The 21,431-nt window shown below is 37.7% G+C and overlaps 1 protein-coding gene across 2 annotated transcripts; it reads right to left on the reverse strand.

The window, feature by feature from the left end:
- Window positions 1-558: 558 nt before the first annotated feature.
- On the reverse strand, window positions 559-21,225 carry LOC131427314 (uncharacterized). 2 transcript variants are annotated; one of them, XM_058590385.1, is made up of 6 exons: window positions 20,779-21,225; window positions 11,696-11,796; window positions 2,513-2,732; window positions 2,192-2,419; window positions 1,225-2,091; window positions 559-1,151 (listed from the first exon to the last, which is right to left on the reverse strand). In XM_058590385.1, exons 2-6 carry the CDS (start codon window positions 11,779-11,781, stop codon window positions 915-917), a joined length of 1,638 nt encoding a protein of 545 aa, XP_058446368.1. In that variant the 5' UTR covers window positions 11,782-11,796; window positions 20,779-21,225; the 3' UTR covers window positions 559-914. The 2 variants fall into 2 exon arrangements, with proteins under 2 accessions (XP_058446368.1, XP_058446369.1); XM_058590386.1 differs by lacking the exon at window positions 20,779-21,225 and adding an exon at window positions 19,991-20,009.
- Window positions 21,226-21,431: the final 206 nt, after the last annotated feature.

The following is a 21,431-nucleotide window of genomic DNA, read 5'->3' on the forward strand; positions in this document are numbered from 1 at the left end:
CTTCGGTGCAAATAAAAAAAGTGTTCTGTAAGTAGCAGAAACTTTATGTCTGCCTAGCGGTTTATGTTGAGCTGCTAGTTTACATAACAGTTCAACATAAACTGTTATGTACTGACGAGTCGAAGACGAAACATAAAGTATAGATTTGAACAAGTTTAAAATATAAATTTCGTTTTAAATTTATTATTTACTCATCGATTAAGTTCGAAGATCAATAAGTGACGTAACCGACTAACCGACTTTACGAATTTCGATAAACTTAGGCATATTAAAAAGTTACAATGCGGTCATTCACCAAGCTTTGAAGGTGAACATTTCCGGTTCGGGAAGTTGTGCTCAAATTTCTTAGAGAAGGCTGAATCAATTTCGACAATTCTGCACACGTTTGAAGGCTACTTTCAGATTATTTGAAAAGCTCACAATACTAATGAACGTGGACTTAAACTTATAAATCTTTTAATGAGACTATTTAATGGGCAAGTGAGAGGCATTATCACACCACTGGGTGGATTAAGAAGGGTTTTCTGCTGGTCGATAGCACCATAATAATGGAAGGAATTTGATTGATGTCATACTTTATTAGCTATCTTGAAGTACAAACAGAATTATATTGATTTCTTATACAAATTCAACCGAACAAAACATTTATAATTTTGTTCAGGTTAGTAAGCAACTGTTATGCTTTTTTCACCTAACATAGCTTTCTTGATACAGAACTGATGCTACAAATGCTCTTTTATTTTTTCCGTACTTTGGTTTCGGATGAAGGGCAATTAATTCACGCATTCATAAACCGATGAAAATGAAATAACTTTGTTCAAGAACCAATGCCGGTTTCCAACTTTGGTCTTATTTGATTTGAAAAACATGTACAAACTAAATCTACCACACATCTAAAAAGTCTATGAACTCTATTATATGGCTGGTGGTGGTTGGTTCAAATCGCTATCTACTTCAGCGGAGGTAATTTGATGCGGACCTGGACCTTTGACGCGTTCTTGTACTTCCATGAAGCTACTTTTGATTTCATCCAAAGCCTGACCTAGACCACGTTTAATCAGATTGAATTCCTGTGTGACCAGCGACAAACGTCCAAGCAGGTAGTTAAGATTCGAGTCCACTTCAGACATGCGGCCAGTGATCAGTGAAACCTACAATGAAAGTAGATTTTTTTATATTCCTAGTAAGCATACTGTTGATTATTATTATTATTATTATAATTACCTTTCCTTCCATACTGTCCATGGTGCTTAATGTTCCGTTGACATAGGTTTCAGTTTGTTGTTGAAGGCGGTCTAGAGCTTGTTTGCTGGAGGAAATCTCTTGGTACATGATACCGATCTGTCGCCAAACCTGACTGATCTCTGTTTCAATCTTTGAGCTAAGATTGCTTAAAGCACCGTTATGATTGTCTAGAATCGTGGCACCGATATCGTCAAATCGTTTCGTGACAGTCCTATTGAGTTCCTTCGAGTTGGTTTTGACTACATCGGTTACCTCTCGCAAAATTTGATGAATTCCATAATCGATGCCTCGCTTAGCATCCAACACATTTTCACCCGTTTGCAGTAAGAACTTTTCCAATCTACTCAGAGCCGCAATTTCATCCTTCAACGATCCAATATCTTTCTTGGTACCGGAAAAGAATGCTTCAGTGTCAACGATCTCTTCCGATAAGGTCTTCAAAATCTCGTTCACTGAAGTCTGCAGTACTTCGTTGTTCTCCTTGATGCGGGTCGCCGTCTTCGAGAAACTCTTATCGGACGCAGTCAAAACCTCCAGCCGCATGTCCTCGATAGCCTCCAGTGTTTCATTAATCAATCCATGTACAAAGTCCTTATCTATGGATGAACCAGGAGCGGATACAGCGACTGATGCCGGTGAATGACTTTCCTTCACGGCAGCATCGATCGTGTCTAACTTTTTGATGACCTTCTCCTCGAAGTCGACGTTCGAATGGGAGATTACGACTGGATTGTTGTAGTACGAGGATAGCCTCTCCTCGATTTTGCCGATGATTTCATCCGATGAAGAACCCTGCTTACCATTGGCTATTTTTTCTGCCTGCTGAATCAGGTTACGATTTGTTTGCTACAATGAGAATCGAAGAAAAAGTTGTAAGACGTTTGCTTACGAGTGTTCCAGAGAAATATTTTCCTTATCAGCTACTATAGGTCGTAAAACTACCAACCTCCAGTGAGTCTCTATCCGATTTCAGTTCCGCTACTTCTCGTCTTAACTCTCTAATACTTTCGGTTATCTCATCCATCTTCCCTCCGAAGCCTTCACCATCCTCGTACGGTCTGGATTCTGTGATGACTCTCGCCTCAAGTGCCGGTGCATTGTCCGTCAACCAACGCAAAACGCCCTCGAGTGTTTCGCCTAGCTTCATCTGCTGTAATGTGTTTTTTTCATCTTGCTACATGAACGAAATGGTATCCTCGTTAATTGTGCCCCAAGTGGTGTGGACCGGCGATTATCTCAAAATGCATTAGTTATTGAACATACTCACACTAAGTAGTGCCGTTTCAATGCTGCTGACGCGTTCCTCCAACCGAGTAATGGTGCCCTTGAGTGGTTCAAATATCCGTTGGTTCTTTTGCAACGTGATCAGGCCCTTTTTGACCTGCTCACCGAGGGACCGCTCTCGCTGCTCGTGCCTTTCCAGCTTATTGTCCAGCAAGTTGTACGAGTGAACCAACGATAGAATGGCATCGCGGATTTCTTGATTCCTACAAGATTGTAAATATCATGATACGTTACATATAAAAAAAACTTTCGCGTTTTTGACATAATTATGAACCAATGCAGATCATTGACGAATAAAGCATATTTACACTTTGTTCGACATGCTTGGGAATGATTTTAACAAAACTGATAATTCTGCGTTCAATTTGAAGATTAGAGGAAGTTACATATTTATAAATGTTCGGTACTATAAATGCCGATGTTTTTTATAGGAATGAGGAATCGGTGAAGCAAGCCGCAAAAATCGCGAGAAATTAAAACTTGTGGGATTGAAACATAGAAGTATTTTTAGTGTCCACAAAGAGAAAGAAATAGAAAGAGTTTGCTTTTGCAATTGAAAATGTTATTCACACAAATTAATTTTTTGCTAATGAAAGTGTTATTCACACTCAAATTTGAAAATGTTATTCAAAAACCTAGAAATCTGCTGAGAAAGTAGATTATAATTCGTTGTTACAAGTATGTTTTAAGTATTCTCCTTTTTCCGAATAGTGTTTTCGAGCTTAGTCATATTTTACAACATTTTTGCCAAAACAAAAATGAAAACTGTAAATGGTAAATATGGAATATTCATAAACCACGTAGTTCGCAATAAATATTCACATTTTACACGTAACCAGACCTCACTAGAGCTCTCCAGACAAATTAGTTCTCGTGGTTTTCCGTAAAAGATCAAATTTTTGTATATTGTTTCTACGAATCCGTAAATTGTTTCTACGGATTCGTATATCCGTAGAACATCTCCGAATCCCTAAACATACGAATACATAGTAAAAACCTACATTTAGAAAAAATGTGTTCTTATCGAAAACCTTTTACGAACACGTACAATTCCATTTCCGGTACCATGATTCAGAAATCATGAAACATGTCTTAAGCAATAGCACATCTCCCATAAAAAAGTTCGTGATCTAAATGATTTTGCTCATAATATCACATTAATAATAGGTATTATTATCTTATGAGAACACATGATTCATGATTTTCATAATTTCATAATTTCACAATCATGGATGGCAATGGATTTTTATTCGTGTTGCTTTTAGGAAAAATAGCGCATTTCACAATTTCGAAACCTCAAAAACATGTTTTGGCGCCCTTGCGCACTGAGGGCCAGTAAGGAGTGTATCGAAAATAAGCTATCCACAATTTTTTCTTTCAAATTATGATAAAAAACGCTATTTTATTTAAACTAAAAATTGATCCTTAATTGTACGAGGTTAAACTTGAGCATAATGAAAATCGGATGAAATTTAAGTTATTTCTTCACGAATTTTCGAACTTTTGATCGAACGCTCTTCATCAAGTTCCGGACAAGTGTTGCATCGCATTTTTTGGACGCTTGAACCCATTTTTTTATCTCATGCATGTTTCCAGCTGCCTTACCAGTCTTCTTCAAGACCCTTTTCACGATCGCCCAGTAACGTTCGATGGGTCGAAGCTGAGGGCAATTTGATGGATTAATATTTTTACAACGAAATTTTTACCCTTTTCCGCAAGCCAATTGGTAGTGGTTTTGGCATAGTGAGCCGACGCTAAATCCGGCCAAAACAGTGGAGGTGTACTATGCTTCTTATATAAAGGCAGCAATCTCTTCTGGAGACACTCAGATCGATAGATTTCTGCATTTATAGTTCCGGTAGTGTAAAAAATGGTTGACTTCAAACCACAGGAACATATTGACCGTTCGACCGAATTTCTCCACTTGAATCGACCTGTCCGCATCGCTCACATCCTCCCCAACGACGACAGTAAAGTATTGTTGACCTGGAAGGGTTTTTGAGTCCTCCTTTACATAAGTCTCATCGTCCATTAAAACGCAAAGAATTTCCGGGCCCTTGTTGCTGCTCGCTTCTTCTGTTCGAAACTTTATTTAGAAATTTTCTTCTTCTTGTAGGTCTTCAGGTGATTTCGCCTCTTGATACGCTGGATCATTCCGACTCTCGTTTCCGATTCACGTCTTGACATTGATTTGTTCTTCATGATTAGAGATACCACCTTCTGGTCTACTCTCGGGTTGGAAGAACCGGATTTTCTGCCTCTTCCTGGTAGCTCATCCAAACAATAGTGTTCCCAAAACTTATTACTGATGGTTTTAACACTGGCATGATGAATTCCAAACCGCTTCGCCAATTTTCGCATAGTAACACCAAATACAAATTATAATACGGAATACTTCGACAAATTTTCAAGGACACATTTTGCATCGTGCGGTACACTGTCATGATACACTGTCAGAGTGACAATGTACTTTAACGAGTTTTCTATAAAACTAGCAACACTGAAGGGTAAGAACAAGTTCACCATAGTTACTATTTATTATAGTGAAAAATAAATAAACAAACAGTTTTTATCTGATAATCAAGATCACAAGCGAAATGTAAGTTAAACAATAATCTAGAATGGTTTAGCCACCATGAATATACTACTTGCTGTATTGATATTTGTAGATTCGTGGGTGTTTGTGTTCATTTTTCATCTTTTGTGTTAGTGCCGGTGATATTTAGACTGATTGTTGCAGTTTAATACAGCAACGATAAACGTAGCAACTAGCATAAAGCGTTGCCAGAAACTATTTATTGGAATATGAGTTAAAATTAAATTATTAAGATTTAAATTGGGTGTTCAGCCACAAGTGGTGACTTTTCAGGCCTATTATATACATGAATTGGTTATTACCATGAAGACATCATTTTCTTACGCAATTCTGTGATTTTTGTGTGGGGAAAATTGTAATCCTACTTGTATTGTGTAATGGGGAAGAAGAACTTATATACTAACTAACTAATAAAGAGAGCGAATCGATTCAATTGAAGGTTGCATCGATTTTTGTCGGAATTTGCTTATAATATTATGTGACATTACATCTAATGGTTCTATATTTGTGAGTCTGTGTAACTCATTTGTACTAAACCAGGGAGGACGCTTCAAAATCATTTTCAGAATTTCCTTTGAAGCGTTTTCTTCCTGGTGGAACAACAACTTGACCAAATTGGTACTGCATGAAGAATGGCTGGTCTGAAAATTTGTTTATAAATTAACAATTTGTTTTTTAGACTGAGCTTAGAATTTCTGTTTATAAGAGGATATAAACATTTAATATATTTATTACACTTTGCTGGATTCCTTCAATGTGATCCTTGAAAGTGAGTTTTTTGTCATATGTTAAACCTAAGTATTTAGCTTGATCAGACCATGTCAATTCCAAGCCATTCAATTTGAGAATGTGATTATTGTTTGGTTTAAGAAAAGAAGCTCTTGGCTTATGAGGAAAAATAATTAATTGCGTTTTTGCTGCATTTGGTTTAATTTTCCATTTTGACAGATAATCACTGAAAATATTTAAACTTCTTTGTAGGCGACCGCAGATCACTCTTAGATTTCTACCTGTGGCTAACAGACTTGTGTCGTCACAGAATAGTGATTTCTGACAACCAACGGGTAGATTTGGAAGATCAGAAGTGAAAATATTATACAAGATTGGAGCTACGCTCGAACCCTGCGGAACACCGGCTCGTACGGGTAGCAATGCAGATTTACAATTCTGATAGCTAACCTGGAGAGTACGATCAGTTAAATAATTTTGAATCATTTTGATCAAATAAATAGGAAACTGAAAATCAGCCATTTTTGCTATTAAACCTAGAAAAATTCAACCACATGAATTGAACGAGTCATCGCACAAAGCGTATCGTGCAAAACCGACATACGGAGTATTTTTAGTGATTGAGTACTGTGGGCTTGCGACGAAACAAAACAGACACTAATTATGGATGGTTATTAACCATGAGTATTTTCAATTGACTAATAGGAAGGAGACATGTTTGTGCATGTTATTGAAGACGGTGAATTTAGTTATTAAATTTATAACCAAAATGCTCTTATAATTGACTTTCTCGCCTATAGCGAAATCGTTCATTCTTTGTTACACATCAAAATCTTTGGCATGAGCTGTGTGCTGATAATTAAATTTATAAGCGAGAGATGTGAATGCTGTGTTCGACTAATCACCTATAAATCTGTGTAATTCCTTAAAAACCCCTTAATACTCAGATACATAGTAGTTCCGAATCCGATAAGTTATTATGTATCTCATAAAATGTTTTCCTAAAATTCTCAGGAATTTCGAGTTTCCGAATTCAAACTGTCAAAACCGAGCAGATTAAAGAAATTTTGTTTTATTTTTATATATCCTATATTGCTATATGTTTCAGATACAACAACTTACCAGATATGTTTTGACACTTTCCAAAAGGTACCCTTAAAACCCACATAAATAAGAATATGTTGCGATATGAATTGTAAATATTTGGTTTCATTTGACTTTTTACATGTTATAACGTCGGTAGTCGTCATCATTTTACTTACAGTATCATGCAAAATGCCATTGTTCCTAATTTCGGGTAAGATTCGTTATAAATTTATTTCTGTTATATATGTTTACCTTTTTAAATAAAAAATCGGTGCTGAATTCGCTTGAAATAAAGAAAAATTTTACGACGTGCGACGATGCATGTCAATTTGATTCGTATTTAGGTCATCCAGTTATGTCTCTGACATTGCCCACCCCCGCAAATAGCTGTATTCAGTTTTACCCCAAATCTTCTTCTTCCATAAATTCACAGAAAAAATGTTCTACTGACCGGTGTTTGGGCCAATTATGGTAAACCAAGATAGTTATATGTTTCGAATATAACCCTACAAATTAATTAACAGATAGTTTCCATGATCACATGGCTACAACGTTTTACCCCAACTTTACCTCAAACTTAATTTTAATTTGAATTTTGCTTTGCAATCCTGAAGCAGATTCAATGCGATATATTACGTAGAGAACTTCAGTATTTTACAAGTATACACATTGGGAATGACAGTACTAGTACCGTTTTATCCCAATTTGTTTCTTAAATCGTATCTTCGGTTGAACTTCTAAAAAGTGGATTACAAAAAGATTTCATGACCCCACCAATCATGTTATACCGTTTTACTTCAATTCATCCTTCATCTTCCTTTTGATGAATATTGATCTACAATCAATTATTGGGTAAAACGGTAAAACATGATTGATGCAGTTATCGAATATATTTGTAAACTATTTTTTAGGGATTTCTTCGTAAGATCAATCGATTTCAATCAACCGGAATCAGCCTCATTTCGGGATGCGGAAGAAAGTTTGACCAGAGATACGATTTATGAAATAAATGGAGGAAAACGGACTAGTACTGTCTTTCCCAATGTATGTACTTGGATCGCTGAAAATTTCTACGTAATATTGAGCAATATTGTATCGTATTTGATCTGCTTCTGGATTGTAAATCAAATTTCAACTGAATATAATAACAAGGAAAAAATTTTACATTAGAAACAGTTCATCTTGACTTCTACAAGTACTTAGGTTTTATGTTATAAGGAGTGTATCGAAAATAAGCTACATACATACATACATTTGTGTTGTACGCATGTATTTGTGATGGTTTTTTATGCTCAGATCATAGAATGCTGTGCGTTTGACTGTCAGCTTTCGTTTGTTTACTTGTTTGTGCAGTTGAAATTCTGCGTTTCAAAACGTCGCGTATTTTAAAGGAAGTGAAAATTAAGGTTCTGGACACATGGCTAAGTGAGAAGGGTATCACTATGCGAAAATTTTCGAATCGGTTTGGAATTCATCATGCCAGTGTTAAAACCATCATTAATGAGTTTGGGGAACACTATTCTTTGGATGAGCTAGCAGGAAGAGGCAGAAAACCCGGTTCTTCCAACCCGAAACTGGACCAGAAAGTGGTATCTCTAATCATGAAGATTAAATCAATTTCAATACGTGATTTGGCCAAAAAAGCAGGAACGAGTGTCGGAATGATCCAGCGTATCAAGAGGCGAAATCACCTGAAGACCTACAAGAAGCAGAAAATCTCGAAACAAAGTGTAGAACAGAAGAAGCGAGCAGCAACAAGGGCCCGGAAATTGTATTCGCGTCTTCTGCAGTGTCCGGATGCATGCGTTTTTATGGACGATGCGACTTATGTAAAGAAGGACTCAAAAACCCTTCCAGGTCAATAATACTTTACTGTCATCGTTGAAGAGGATGTGAGCGATGCGAACAGCTCGATTCAAGTGGAGAAATTCAGTCTAAAGTCTAAAGTAAAGGTACTGATATGGCAAGCTATACATTCCTATGTTATGGTTTGAAGTCAACCCTTTTTTATACTACCGGAACTCTAAATGCAAAAATCTATCGATCTGAATGTCTTCAGAAGAGATTGCTACCTTTATATAAGAAGCATAGTACACCTCCACTGTTTTGGCCGGAATTAGCGTCGGCTCACTATGCTGAAACCACTCTCAATAGGCTGGCGGAAAGGGGTATCAATTTCGTTGAGAAAAATATCAATCCATTTGAAATGGCGCCCCATAGTAAAGTAAGTCGTATTCACGTCATAAGGGAACTTGGGGTAATATGAACATAATAGCATTTCGTTGAATCGATTTTACAGACCATTAAACAAATGCTTTGTGGTCAGCCGTATACACCTAAGAAAAATCGTCGCGTTTTTGGTCCATTATCCCCACTGTGCGATGCCATTTATGCCCACGTAATTTAGATCACAAACATTACTTCAAATGCTTGGCTTGCAATCAATGTTTATTTTGTGCACGATAATTTTTTTCAATAAATTCAAATATTTTGAAAATTTTTGAGCCAAAGTCTCTTGTGCACATCTGTTTTTCCATATTTAAAATTTTAATCTATAGTCGTCTGCAGTTTTGTTAAATTATCGACTGCTCATGTATTCAAATAACTGACCGTCGTCAAATTTGAGATGACCGAGATTCAGCATTTTTTATCTTTTGCCGATTTGTGTCTTGTGTGATAAGCACCTTCAAGGAGTGTCCGAAGAAAAGAAGGAAGCAATCGTAAAAGATGTTCGATCGATAGTAAAATGACCACGAAAGGCGACAGTTCAAGAATCGTTCAAACATATCATTTTGAGATGTCGCTAAAAACCGAAGGCGTTAGTCGAATGTGCTGGGTTGAATAATTGTGTGACATCGTGATGGATGACAGAACTTATGCCAAGGCCGACTTCCTTCAACTTCCTGAGCAAGTATATTTCGTTACCAAGTGTAAATTCGATGTTTGAAATATGAAATTATCGAGATATTCAAAGAAGTTCCTGTTCTGGAAGGCGATTTACAAATGTGTTGAAATAAGCGCTCCTTCTATCATCTGCGGAACAATCAACGATGCGAAAGAGTGCCCAAAGAAATATTTCTTGCCATTCAGAAGAAAGCATAAAAGATCAACTATGTTTTGGACTGATCTAGCATCTTGCCACTATGCTCGAAACGTATTGGGCTGGTACCAATCAAGCGAAGTCTATTTCGAATCGAAAGATATGAACTTATTAAATGAAGACAGATCTTTGCAAAAGTTCCAAAGCTCTTTAAACAGAATTTGAAATTGTGAAGAAATATGATAAATGAGTAATGCTTTTTATTAATTCATTTTAATCCTCTCTCCCCTAACGGAATGAGCATTCGCGTGCGCTGGTTGACTCCTCAAGCACGCATGTGACGGACAGACTTCGATCAACGACACAACAACGAAAACAAACAATTATGACCAATTAGATCATCGTCTTAGTTTTCCCGTATAAACACAGCTTAGCACAGTGTGAGATGATGCCTGTTAAATATATTTAATGAGTTCATTGCCATCTCGATCCATTGCTGGCCGATGCGGATCCCATCCACTTCCACGTATCACCAACCGATGGGACCAAAGAGCAGATCTTAAGATACGCCAGAGTAAACTTAATTATGGTAACGGGATTATATTAATTGAGATGTTTGTTTTATCAAGTATCAGTATTTTCAAGTGAACTTGCGGAGTAATCAAACAATTGAGACTAACGCTGTTTAGGGAAAAAAATGTGCAGAAAAAACTATTCCGGAATCGGATGAAAACTTTAACATGGAGCATGAATATAAGACAGTGGAACTGAGATATTCCATGCAAAAAATAATGATTTTAAGATCAAGTCCAGAACGGGAATTCTAGTTCTATTTTACAGAGCGGGAATCTGAGTATTATATTGACATCTCACCCCACTCCAGTCGTCCTCTTGATGGGCAACTATGCCTTCGAATAGGCGTCGTTGGAAAGAACAATGATTCCCTTGATGAAACCCACCATTCTGCTACGGCACCACTGCACATTCTTCATGTACTGTTTGATTGATGCACACGAACCAACTAACAACAAACAGTACGATAATGATTTGTAGCTTCAGTTCATTAGGTTGAACATTTTATGAGTAGACTTAATGGAACATACAGCTGAAAATAAGGGACGCTTTTCAATGTTAGTTTTGCTCCCGCATTATGGTGTGATGTCAAGTTCTAGATATTGGATTGAATCTGATTGTTCAGTATAGTTTGGACTCTAAAATATTATTCATTTTCTCTAAGATTTACACAAATTTATTTACGAATCGATCTCTAACTCAAATGAAAAAACTTAATTCGAAACTGAATATGACTATAATAATGTACTCTAATTGTTTAAAAACACACTAAAACTACTTTGTGTAATTCCTGGACATTAAGTTTGATTGATTGCTGTTTGACAATTATGATTTTGAGTTTTCAAAGGTTTTAAGGTCCCATGGGTTGCTATGAAATTTTAGACGAATCCGACTTCCTGTTCCGGAATTAGAGGGTGAACAGTTTAAAAAATTTCGAGTGAAAAAACTTTGAAACTTATCCAATATATTAGTCTGGTTATTTTATGGCTATATACGTTTACTTGGCCATTCCGCTACCGGAAATAGTAGTTGGAAATCGGAAATGAATCTTGCATCAATTATACCAATTATTAGGCATCATTATACCACTCGGTGGATTAAAACAGGTTTTCATTTGCAGTGTAACTGTGGAAAATACTTACGTCACATCAATCCTCTGCTGGGCGAACACTTGGGATGACAGCACACTCAACGTCGCTAAAAGGAATATGGTAATCCTCAGGGCCATGCTTGAGTGTAGTTACTGAAATTAGGGAAAAAACAAAATAATGAAATAAATAAACAAATTTCTGCTAGTATGCACTGTCAATTTAACAATTAAATGATATCCACTATCTGTGAAAAAATAAAGCCTCCGGTTCTCGTCTAATCTTCAATTAGTATTGCGTTAGTTTTCACGCAATTTACAAAAAAAATCACATCTATACAATACGATGTGTAACATTTAGATCTCTATTTTCTTCCTTATTCTCTCTCTAAGCTGATGGAAGTTTGCAATATTGAATAATGAATATTTATCGATCCAGTTCTACATTGACAACGATTTTCTATCACATAATTTTATTGAATCCTTGTTATACTGAATCGAAATGCATTGATGTTTAAATTAGTAGTTAGTATTTGTAATATTAGTCCATCTAAATAAACAAAAATCAATAGCGAGTAAGAGTTGAGTCAAGAATCATTAGGTCACACACTTTTTACTCTGTAACGATTTAATATTACACAGTAAAAAAAGAATTATAACAATCTCGATGTGATTATCAATTGATGTGAAAAAAATAGATATACTGAGCATCAAATGCAAAAATGTTCTGTTTTCAAGAAATATTGCAGCTAATTCACACGTTTTGCCTTTCTCATATAGAAAGGTTATGCAATCACTTGAAAAACCGACTAGTGAAAATTGGCTTGGAGGGCCAAGTGTCATATACCATTCGACTCAGCTCATCGAGCTGAGCAATGTCTGTGTGTGTATGTATGGATGTGTGTGTATGTGTCAAATAATCTCACTAGGTTTTCTCAGAGATGGCTGAACCGATTTTGACAAACTTAGATTCAAATGAAAGATCTTCCGGTCCCATACGGAATTCCTGAATTTCATTCGGATCCGACATCCGGTTCCGGAGTTATAGGGTGAAGTGTGTTCAATATTGTACACCGTCGCTTAAACCGGCGGAACAAAAACCCGTAAAAAATGTTATAAACCGACTCTAAACCGTTATTCCCAATCTTAGGGTCAATTGCAAGGTTCTACCAAAAATTACTGCATATTTTCGGATGCAACAAACATTCAATTTGTAATTATGAGTGCATATAACAGTGAACCCGCTTCGTTTTCTTAAGGACCTACGCAATCAAAGCACTGTTTTATTCTGTATGTTATACTAGTTAATGCACAAACAATATCTTGGTTTCATTCAAAAATCGAAGAGAAAAATTTTGAATTGAATACCACAATATTATATGTACATGAGAAAGGCATCATTACACCACTAGGTGGATTAAAACAGGTTTTTTCGATGTAATAACGTGTGATTTATTTGCAATATTGCTTGAAAACGGGAGCGGGTCATTTCACCGAATGCCATTTCGCCCAAAGTCGTATCGCCGAATGCCATTTCGCCGAAAGTCCTTTCGCCGAAAGGGTCTTTTGCCGAAAGGGTCATGTCTCCTGTATGTTATGTCTCCTGTATAACTGATGTGGCGCAGCCACATAACCGAAGCCAAGATGGCTCGGTGGCACAAAGCCGCTGACGCCAGCTGAGTCGGCCACGGACCCGCCGTCGGAATCGACGGCCTCTTGCATACAAACCTATAACCGCCTCGTTTACCCGGTCTACTCCAGGCTAGGTTTCTTTGCTAGGTCGGACAACACATGAACCAAAATGATGTGGCGTAGCCGCATTAGATATTTTTTCATTTTCACTTAAGGCCATTCTCCAAGTACCATGTGCGCGGGTGGTTTTAACCGGCTGTTCGGCCATCCATGGAAGTTGACCATCAATGTTAACTTCCCTCTCTGAGCAGCCTAGATAGCCGTGTAGTGTCGGTAGCGGTTTCCCAACTGCTAAGAATAACGCTACGGTCCACCTGTACCGGTGGTATAAGTCCACCAAACAGGTAAGCCGTGTGGCATCCGGCGGAATTATTTTTTACCAAGAATTGATCCACTGGTTTCCTATTCCATGTCGTAAAAGGCCACAAAAATAGGAACTCCTAAGTCAAGGTGTATTTCCGTGCCGATGGCTGAATGGCTGCAGGAGGTTAAACATTGCAGTCGTGAACGGAATATCTTGGGTTTTTCCCTAACTGGATACACGCAATGCTTAGCAATCAACTTCTTTGATCATCGATTCGGCAGGCCAGAGATTAGAAAGCTGAGTGTCTGTGGGTGTCCTCAAGGTGGTATAAGCATTAACACTCTCTTTGATTTAATGCAGCAAGCCCTGCGATCTGTTGAACAATGGTGTTGTCAGGTTTGGATTATCTGTAAATCCGGGCAAAACATCAATGGTGCTTTTCACTCATCGTAGGATAATTACAGGAGCTCGTCCGTTGCAGTTCTTTGGTTCAGGAGTCACTGTGGTCGATCAAGTTAAATACGTCGGGGTTATTCTTGACTCAAAACTGAATTGGTCTGCTCACATTGATTTCAGGATTAAAAGAGCTTGCATGGCTTTCGGCCAATGCAAACGAGCTTTTGGAAAATCATGGGGACTCAAACCCAGATATATTCATTGGATCTACACAACTATCGTTAGACCAATTTTAGCATATGGATGTCTTGTATGGTGGCAGAAAGGAGAAGTCGCGACAGTTCAGTCAAAGCTAAATCATCTCCAAAGGATGGTCCTAATGGCGATGACAGGAGCATTCACGACAACTCCTACTGCTGCTCTAGAGGCGCTACTGTGCATTAAACCACTACATGTGTTCCTAAAACAAGAAGCATTATCTTGTGCATACCGTCTTAGGGTTACAGGGCTTTGGAACAGTAACCCATTAGAATATGCTACCAGTCACACTCGCTTGTGGTCTCAAATGGTTCCGTGGGATGAGTATTTACTCGCTCCTAGTGACCTAACTCTCACATGCAGTTTTCCTTTTAAAACATTCAATGTGAGCTATCCTCTTCGTTAGGAATGATTGTCTGGTTGTCTGGAACGACAACTTGATGAACACATAGTTTGTTTTACGGACGGTTCTCTGTTGAATGGTCGTGCTGGTGCTGGTATCTACTGTCGTGAAATAGGCTGGAGCAGTCTCATTCACTTGGTAGATACTGTACTGTGTTCCAAGCAGAAATCTACGCAATTCTGTGTGGAGTACAATCGGCACTTCAGCAGAGGATCTGTGGTAAACGTATTTATTTTTGTTCCGACAGTCAGGCAGCCTTAAAAGCACTCAGTTCGAATGACTCACGGTCGAATCTAGTGATCGCATGTCGAACTCAAATTGAAGACCTCAGCATTTCAAATGCTGTTTACTTCTTATGGGTACCCGGCCATTCTGGTATTACTGGAAATGAATGGGCTGATGAGTTGGCTAGAGCTGGTGCAACGAATGATTTCGTTGGTCCTGAACCAGCTTTACCACTTTCAACTAGTTGGATAAAGCACAAGATACGTTCTTGGGCTGCATCCAAACATGCCAGCTACTGGCGCAGCTTGCAAACTTGCGCTCAGACAAAGCATTTCTACCAGATTTAGATCTGAAAATGTCAAAGTGTCTACTGCATTTCTCCAAGTATCATTGAAGTGTTCTGGTCAGAGCTCTGACTGGACATTGCAAACTCAATTATCACATGGCTACTATTCAACGTGCTGAGTATTATTCGGGTGATTTGTGTGAATGCGATTATGGTACTTCATATCATCTGATATGTAACTGTCCCGCATTGAGGCAGCTACGTATCCGGGTTTTTGGTTCTCCATACATGGTTGAGTCTGTGTATGCGGAGCTAAAATTGAAGGATATTCTCTCGTTTCTCACCCAATGTGGTAAGGAGCTATAGTCAGAAGGGTTCATCGTTCTTCCTGGAGTGAATGAATCCCTTCTGTATTAACCTTAAATAGGGTTTGGCAGATTGTTTGGCATCCTCTGGGGGGTGCCGAATTTACTTCTGCTCGTACATACTGCGAGTCGTTCTGCATTCTTCCGGGAGTGCAGAATGGTGTCGCTTTTGTAAGATCTCTAAATCCTCTCGGGGGTTGGAGGTTTTATTAACAGCAGACTGTTCGGGACCTCGTAGAGGTTCAGAATTTCCTTCTGCTTCCACTAAATGTGATCCTCAGCAGATTGTTCAGCATCCCTTAGGGGTGCAGAATTTACTTTTGCTTTTATGTGTTTTTGTGTCGTCAATTTTTCCCATCCTCCTAGTCCAACCCTTACCATTTCCTTTCAATCCTTCCCTCTTATATATCGGGAAAATGATGCTAAAAACAAATTGATGGCAAGGCACAAATCTCCAAATATCAAGGGAAACGTGCCATTTGAGCCAATTTGTTCTGATTCCTGATTCCTTTCGCCGAAAGGGTCTTTTGCCGAAAGGGTCATGTCTCCTGTATGTTATGTCTCCTGTATAACTGATGTGGCGCAGCCACATAACCGAAGCCAAGATGGCTCGGTGGCACAAAGCCGCTGACGCCAGCTGAGTCGGCCACGGACCCGCCGTCGGAATCGACGGCCTCTTGCATACAAACCTGTAACCGCCTCGTTTACCCGGTCTACTCCAGGCTAGGTTTCTTTGCTAGGTCGGACAACACATGAACCAAAATGATGTGGCGTAGCCGCATTAGATATTTTTTCATTTTCACTTAAGGCCATTCTCCAAGTACCATGTGCGCGGGTGGTTTTAGGAAATTTTCGATTGAAATTTTGAAAAATTTGCAAAACCAAAAACATACAGACCTTTGAAATACTTTTATCTATCTACAGGGTGAAAATGGCTGGAAAATTCGGAGGTTTTTCCGAGTCTTTTCAAAAATAGCTCTGGAAAATGAGTGTTTTTGTGATCTTTCACAATTATCTGGAAAAATAAAATTTCCACGAAATCGGTTATATGAAATTCGTTGATTTTCCATGAAAAGCGTGAAAAGGTTTTCCAAAAATGTGTCCGAATGTGATTCTTGTTGCCAGCATAAGGTTTTTTTGAAAAAAAAATTCATTCCATCGAATTATTTTTTCAAATAATTGTGAAAGGTTACAAAAAAGCTCATTTTTTCAGTGCTATTTTTCACCCTGTAGATAGATAAAAGTATTTCAAAGGTCTGTATGTTTTTGGTTTTGCCAAATTTTTCAAAATTTCCATCGAAAATTTCCTAAAACCACCCGCGCGCACGGTACTTGGACGATGGCCCTAATAAACACCCTTTGAAGCGTTTATATCACTCGTATGCCTGTGTTTTTCCTAGACACGATTCACTAAAGGCCTTTTCTAACATTTTCAACGTTTCGGAACACTTAAATCCATTTGCACACAAAATTTGATGCACGCACATTGTTCTAAATTTTCATCCATAATAAAAATCGCCACACGAAAATTTTTCAACAAACAAAAACTAATCGTACGATATGCGTCAAAATTTGACAGAATGTGTATAAAAGTGTTGCCAACGTTGAGAGAATAAAAGTTTACCGATTGGACAAGCGCGGGAATTTTAAAATGAAAATTCCGGTTCTTTTTTGATCATAAGGTACATTTGCCTGGTAGATATACCTATGCAATTGTTTTGATGCTTAGTAGCTAATAGTCTACAAATTTTCTTGGGAATTCCGTTCTGAGGTTCATGAATCAATCTATATTCAAAAGTACAAGAATCAATCTTTATTCTAATTACGATTTTAAGACGATTTCAGGATTCGACGAAATGACCCTTTCGGTTTACTGACTTTCGACGAAATGGCTTTCGGCGAAATGACCCTGATCCCTTGAAAACAGAACATTATTGCATTTGATGTTCAGCACGTCTAAATTTTTTCACATCAATTGATAATCACATCGAGATTGTTGCAATTCTTTTTTTTTGCTGTGTAGGTTCAAATCATTCCTTTTTCTTAAGTAGCATTGAAGCCAAGAAGATGAAACACTATCTGAGAACGTCTAAAAAAATATATCCTCGAGTAGAACTCGATCCTGAAAACTTTCAAATGCTACTAATGTGCGCTCCACCTATAAGGAACTGTGTTAGCTTGCTATCCCCAACAGCTTTGCAGCTCCCGCCATATTTCTGCTAAAGTATCCCATCGACCCTACAAATCCTCACGTTCATTTTTCGCTCTTCATACAAACGCCAATCCCGCGTTCTCTGTTCGGAATGAATTGCGATTCTAATGGAATTCAGTATGCAGTATGCGATTCAATTCTGACTTCCCGCTTGTGAGAAATTCAGACAGCCGGCAGATGCCTGGCAACATTCCGGAAGTTGTTGAAAAATTGCAGGCGAAATAGTATCGTTCTCTCGTCACGTCACGTCTTGCAAGATCGCTCTTTTTTCTGTTCGACTTCATTTGATATTCGTCAATCTTGCATGTACATCCAAAACTAAAAACGAGTCTTTAAAACAGGAAAATGAACAGAAACAGAACCGGTAATTGCCGCTAGGCGAAATACTCTGCCGGCAACAGATGTTGCATTTTTGCCAGACTCTTCCCGGAATTATGCCAGAATTCTGGGAGGAAATCTGCCAGGCGCATGCAAGTGGGTCCTTGTGCAACAACCCGATACCGAAAGAATTTCACCGAAAACCATCCTTGTCTCGCAAGCGGACTGAGCAATGAGTTCTAACTCGGCTGATCGTTTTGCCTTTCTCATATAGAAAGGTTATGCAATCACTGTGAAAACCGATTTTTGAACCGAGGCTCGGAGGGCTGAGTGTCATATACCATTCGACTCAGTTCGTTGAGATCACAAAATGTCTGTGCGTGCATGTGTGTGTGAATTTTATTTGGATCCCACGGTTCCGGAATTACAAGGAAATATGTGAAAATTTATGAAAAAATATGCAATCAATTTTCTCGGAAACTTCTTGATCAATTTTCACAAACTAAGAAACAAATAAAAGATCTTGAAATTCTTTAAAAAGTCCCCGAAAAGTTGATCCAGATCCGACTTCCGGTTCCGGTATTACAGTGCGATTGGTGAAAATTTTCAATTTCATGAGTATTTTGTAACAAGTGATGGCGAAACGAGGTGCACATTTTTATAAAACTTACTGTTAAATTGATCTAGTTGACGGATCTTATTAGTTAGTGATTATATAAAACTACTTTGGGACTACTAGTCCCCGGATTCCGCTTCCGAAAGCACCAGTAATAGTGAAGAAAATCTCCAAAAACGTCGATTTCTCATCAACGGTTAAGCCGTTTTTCACGATTTATGATTCAAATTAAAGCTCCCATTGTCTTTAAATTTATTGTGCAAACTTTTTTGGCCCGAAGAGATGAATGACAACAATGTTAAAACCTCTATAATCGAAAAAAAGGACGATGCCAAACTGACACGCGACGGTACGTGCGACTTTGCTCCATTCACAGCGTGCTTTGTTCAATTTCGTATAGCGTGCAGGGTTGCCACATAAAAATTTATATTTTTCAGGTGAAAAATATGTAAATTTCTAATCCTTTTATACAATTTGTACCTATTTGTTAGTGTTATTACAAAATCATGATAAAGATGCTTTTCAACAAAAGTGCACTTATTGCCTTTCTCATAAAGAAAGTTTATACAATCACTTGAAAAATTGACCAGTGGAAATTGACCCGAAAGGCTAAGTGTTCTATATAATTCGACACAGTTCATCGAGCTGAGCAATGTATGTGGGTGTGTGAGTATGTATCAAATGTCACTCATAAAAAAATCTCATAGTCCTGTAGGTTGCTATTGAATTTCACACTGTCATTTAGAGGGTAAAATTCTTCTAGATTTAGCTTAAAACTGATTCAATTTGTAGGCTATATTAGTTACTTACTAAACGAACCGACTATGGTTATACTGGTTCCAAGTTCCTGGTTCCAGAAGTACCAGAAGTAGTAGTAAAAAAGGTTTAAAACGAGACTCACTCAATTTTCACGGAGGTGATTTGATCGATTTCCACAAACAGACTCAAATGAAAGTTCCTACAGTCTTATAGGTTGCTGTTTAATTTCATCTGGGTTCAATTTCCGGTTTCAGAACTATAGGGTAAAGTGTGTTTAATCATTTGGTGCGACGATGCAAAATAAAGAAAAATTCTTATCAACTTGACATAACTGTTTACAATTTGAAAAGGTTATGTTAGTTTATACCCAAAGAAAGTTTCTTATTTTATTCAAGATTAAAAAAAATTATTCACAAAATCTTCTGATGATATTTTTGAAAATATTAGTATATGAGAAAGGCATCATTACACCACTAGGTGGATTAAAACAGGTTATTAATTTGAAATTGGACTAACCACTTCTAGCGAATTGCAAAATAAATAGTCCTCGTAAGTTTACCCTGCACTGCACTGCAGTTACACTTGCGTTGATACGCGCATAAAAGATTACTGAGATTCCATTAAACATTCCAATTCAATCGTCATATCAAAGCTACGTGTAAATGGGCTTCAGAACAAATTAACTCACTCATCAACTGATACTACAATGTGTTATAAGCTTTATAAGAACAAACGAACAAAATTTGATAAAATGATGCTGAAAAATTAACTGTCGATTGATAATTTTTATCCGAAAAAAACCGATTTGATAATTGGGAGGTAATTAAAAATTACATTTAAATTCTATTCAACTATAGTCTTGTTATTGTAATTTATGTAAATTGTAATTGTAATAATTAAAAACCGCTCAATAATTTACTTATTTTATTCGTGATTTCTGTTTTTTTTAATATTTTAATTTCAGAATACTAACAAAGCGACAAATTTCATTTAATAACAACTGAATTGAAATATTCGCGACCTTTCACATTGCAAATGAAGACCGGCACACATTACGCAAAAATATTGATAATTGTACGACCGATTTAGCACACTTCAAGTGATCAAAGATCAAGGCGGGTTCTTGAACTACAACACCAGATTATCATAAAAAAAACTCCTCCCACGACAACAATTTAATTACGAATGCAGGGAAATAAGTTTGTAACGATGTTTATTTAATGGAATATTTGTGGCTCGTCCAAAAATCATTAACACAGTTCTGATCCGGTGAAGTTCCCGTACCACGCACCATATGCACTCACATTTTAGCTTGCTAATCCGTTTCACTCCGAGGCACTAACAGGAGAACACGTGCGGTCCCTAAGCAGGACCAATGCAGACTAATGCCGTTGCGGGATACAACTAGCTCTTCACCGAGACTCAAATGAATAAACACATCAAGTTTTCAGTTAAAAAATAAATCGCATAAAGTTCTATTTGTAACACGATCCCACACTCTCATCCACTCTCTTCGCCTTTCGGGCATATGCTGGATGAACAGTTGGTGCGCAAGTGGACGGATTTTCGGAAAATCAACCGAAGAAGAAAAACTTCTTAAATTACACAACTCTTGAATGACACTTGACTTGAATCCTATCGCTTGATTTTCTGCTTAAAGAAGTAAAAATAATCTTTTCGGTAGTTCACGCAGTGCCTAGCGGGTTCGAACAAAGATGTTTCCTGACCGAGCACTGCAATTCTACTGAGAAAAGGATCGATCACTTGCTGGGTACAGCGATAGGAGGGAAATGCATCGTCGGCTGCTGGAAACAATCAGGGTTGCCGGCAATAGGAGATTCGCGATCAGCATAACGAAATAAATATACCGTGCCACGTCAATACGAAAGTATTAACGTTGATATAAAAAAAATAGTTACAGTATTTTCGAATTTCAGAATACATTAAATCAAACATT

The sequence above is a fragment of the Malaya genurostris genome, chromosome 2, assembly GCF_030247185.1.
Source record: "Malaya genurostris strain Urasoe2022 chromosome 2, Malgen_1.1, whole genome shotgun sequence".
Taxonomy (NCBI): Eukaryota; Metazoa; Arthropoda; class Insecta; order Diptera; family Culicidae; genus Malaya; species Malaya genurostris.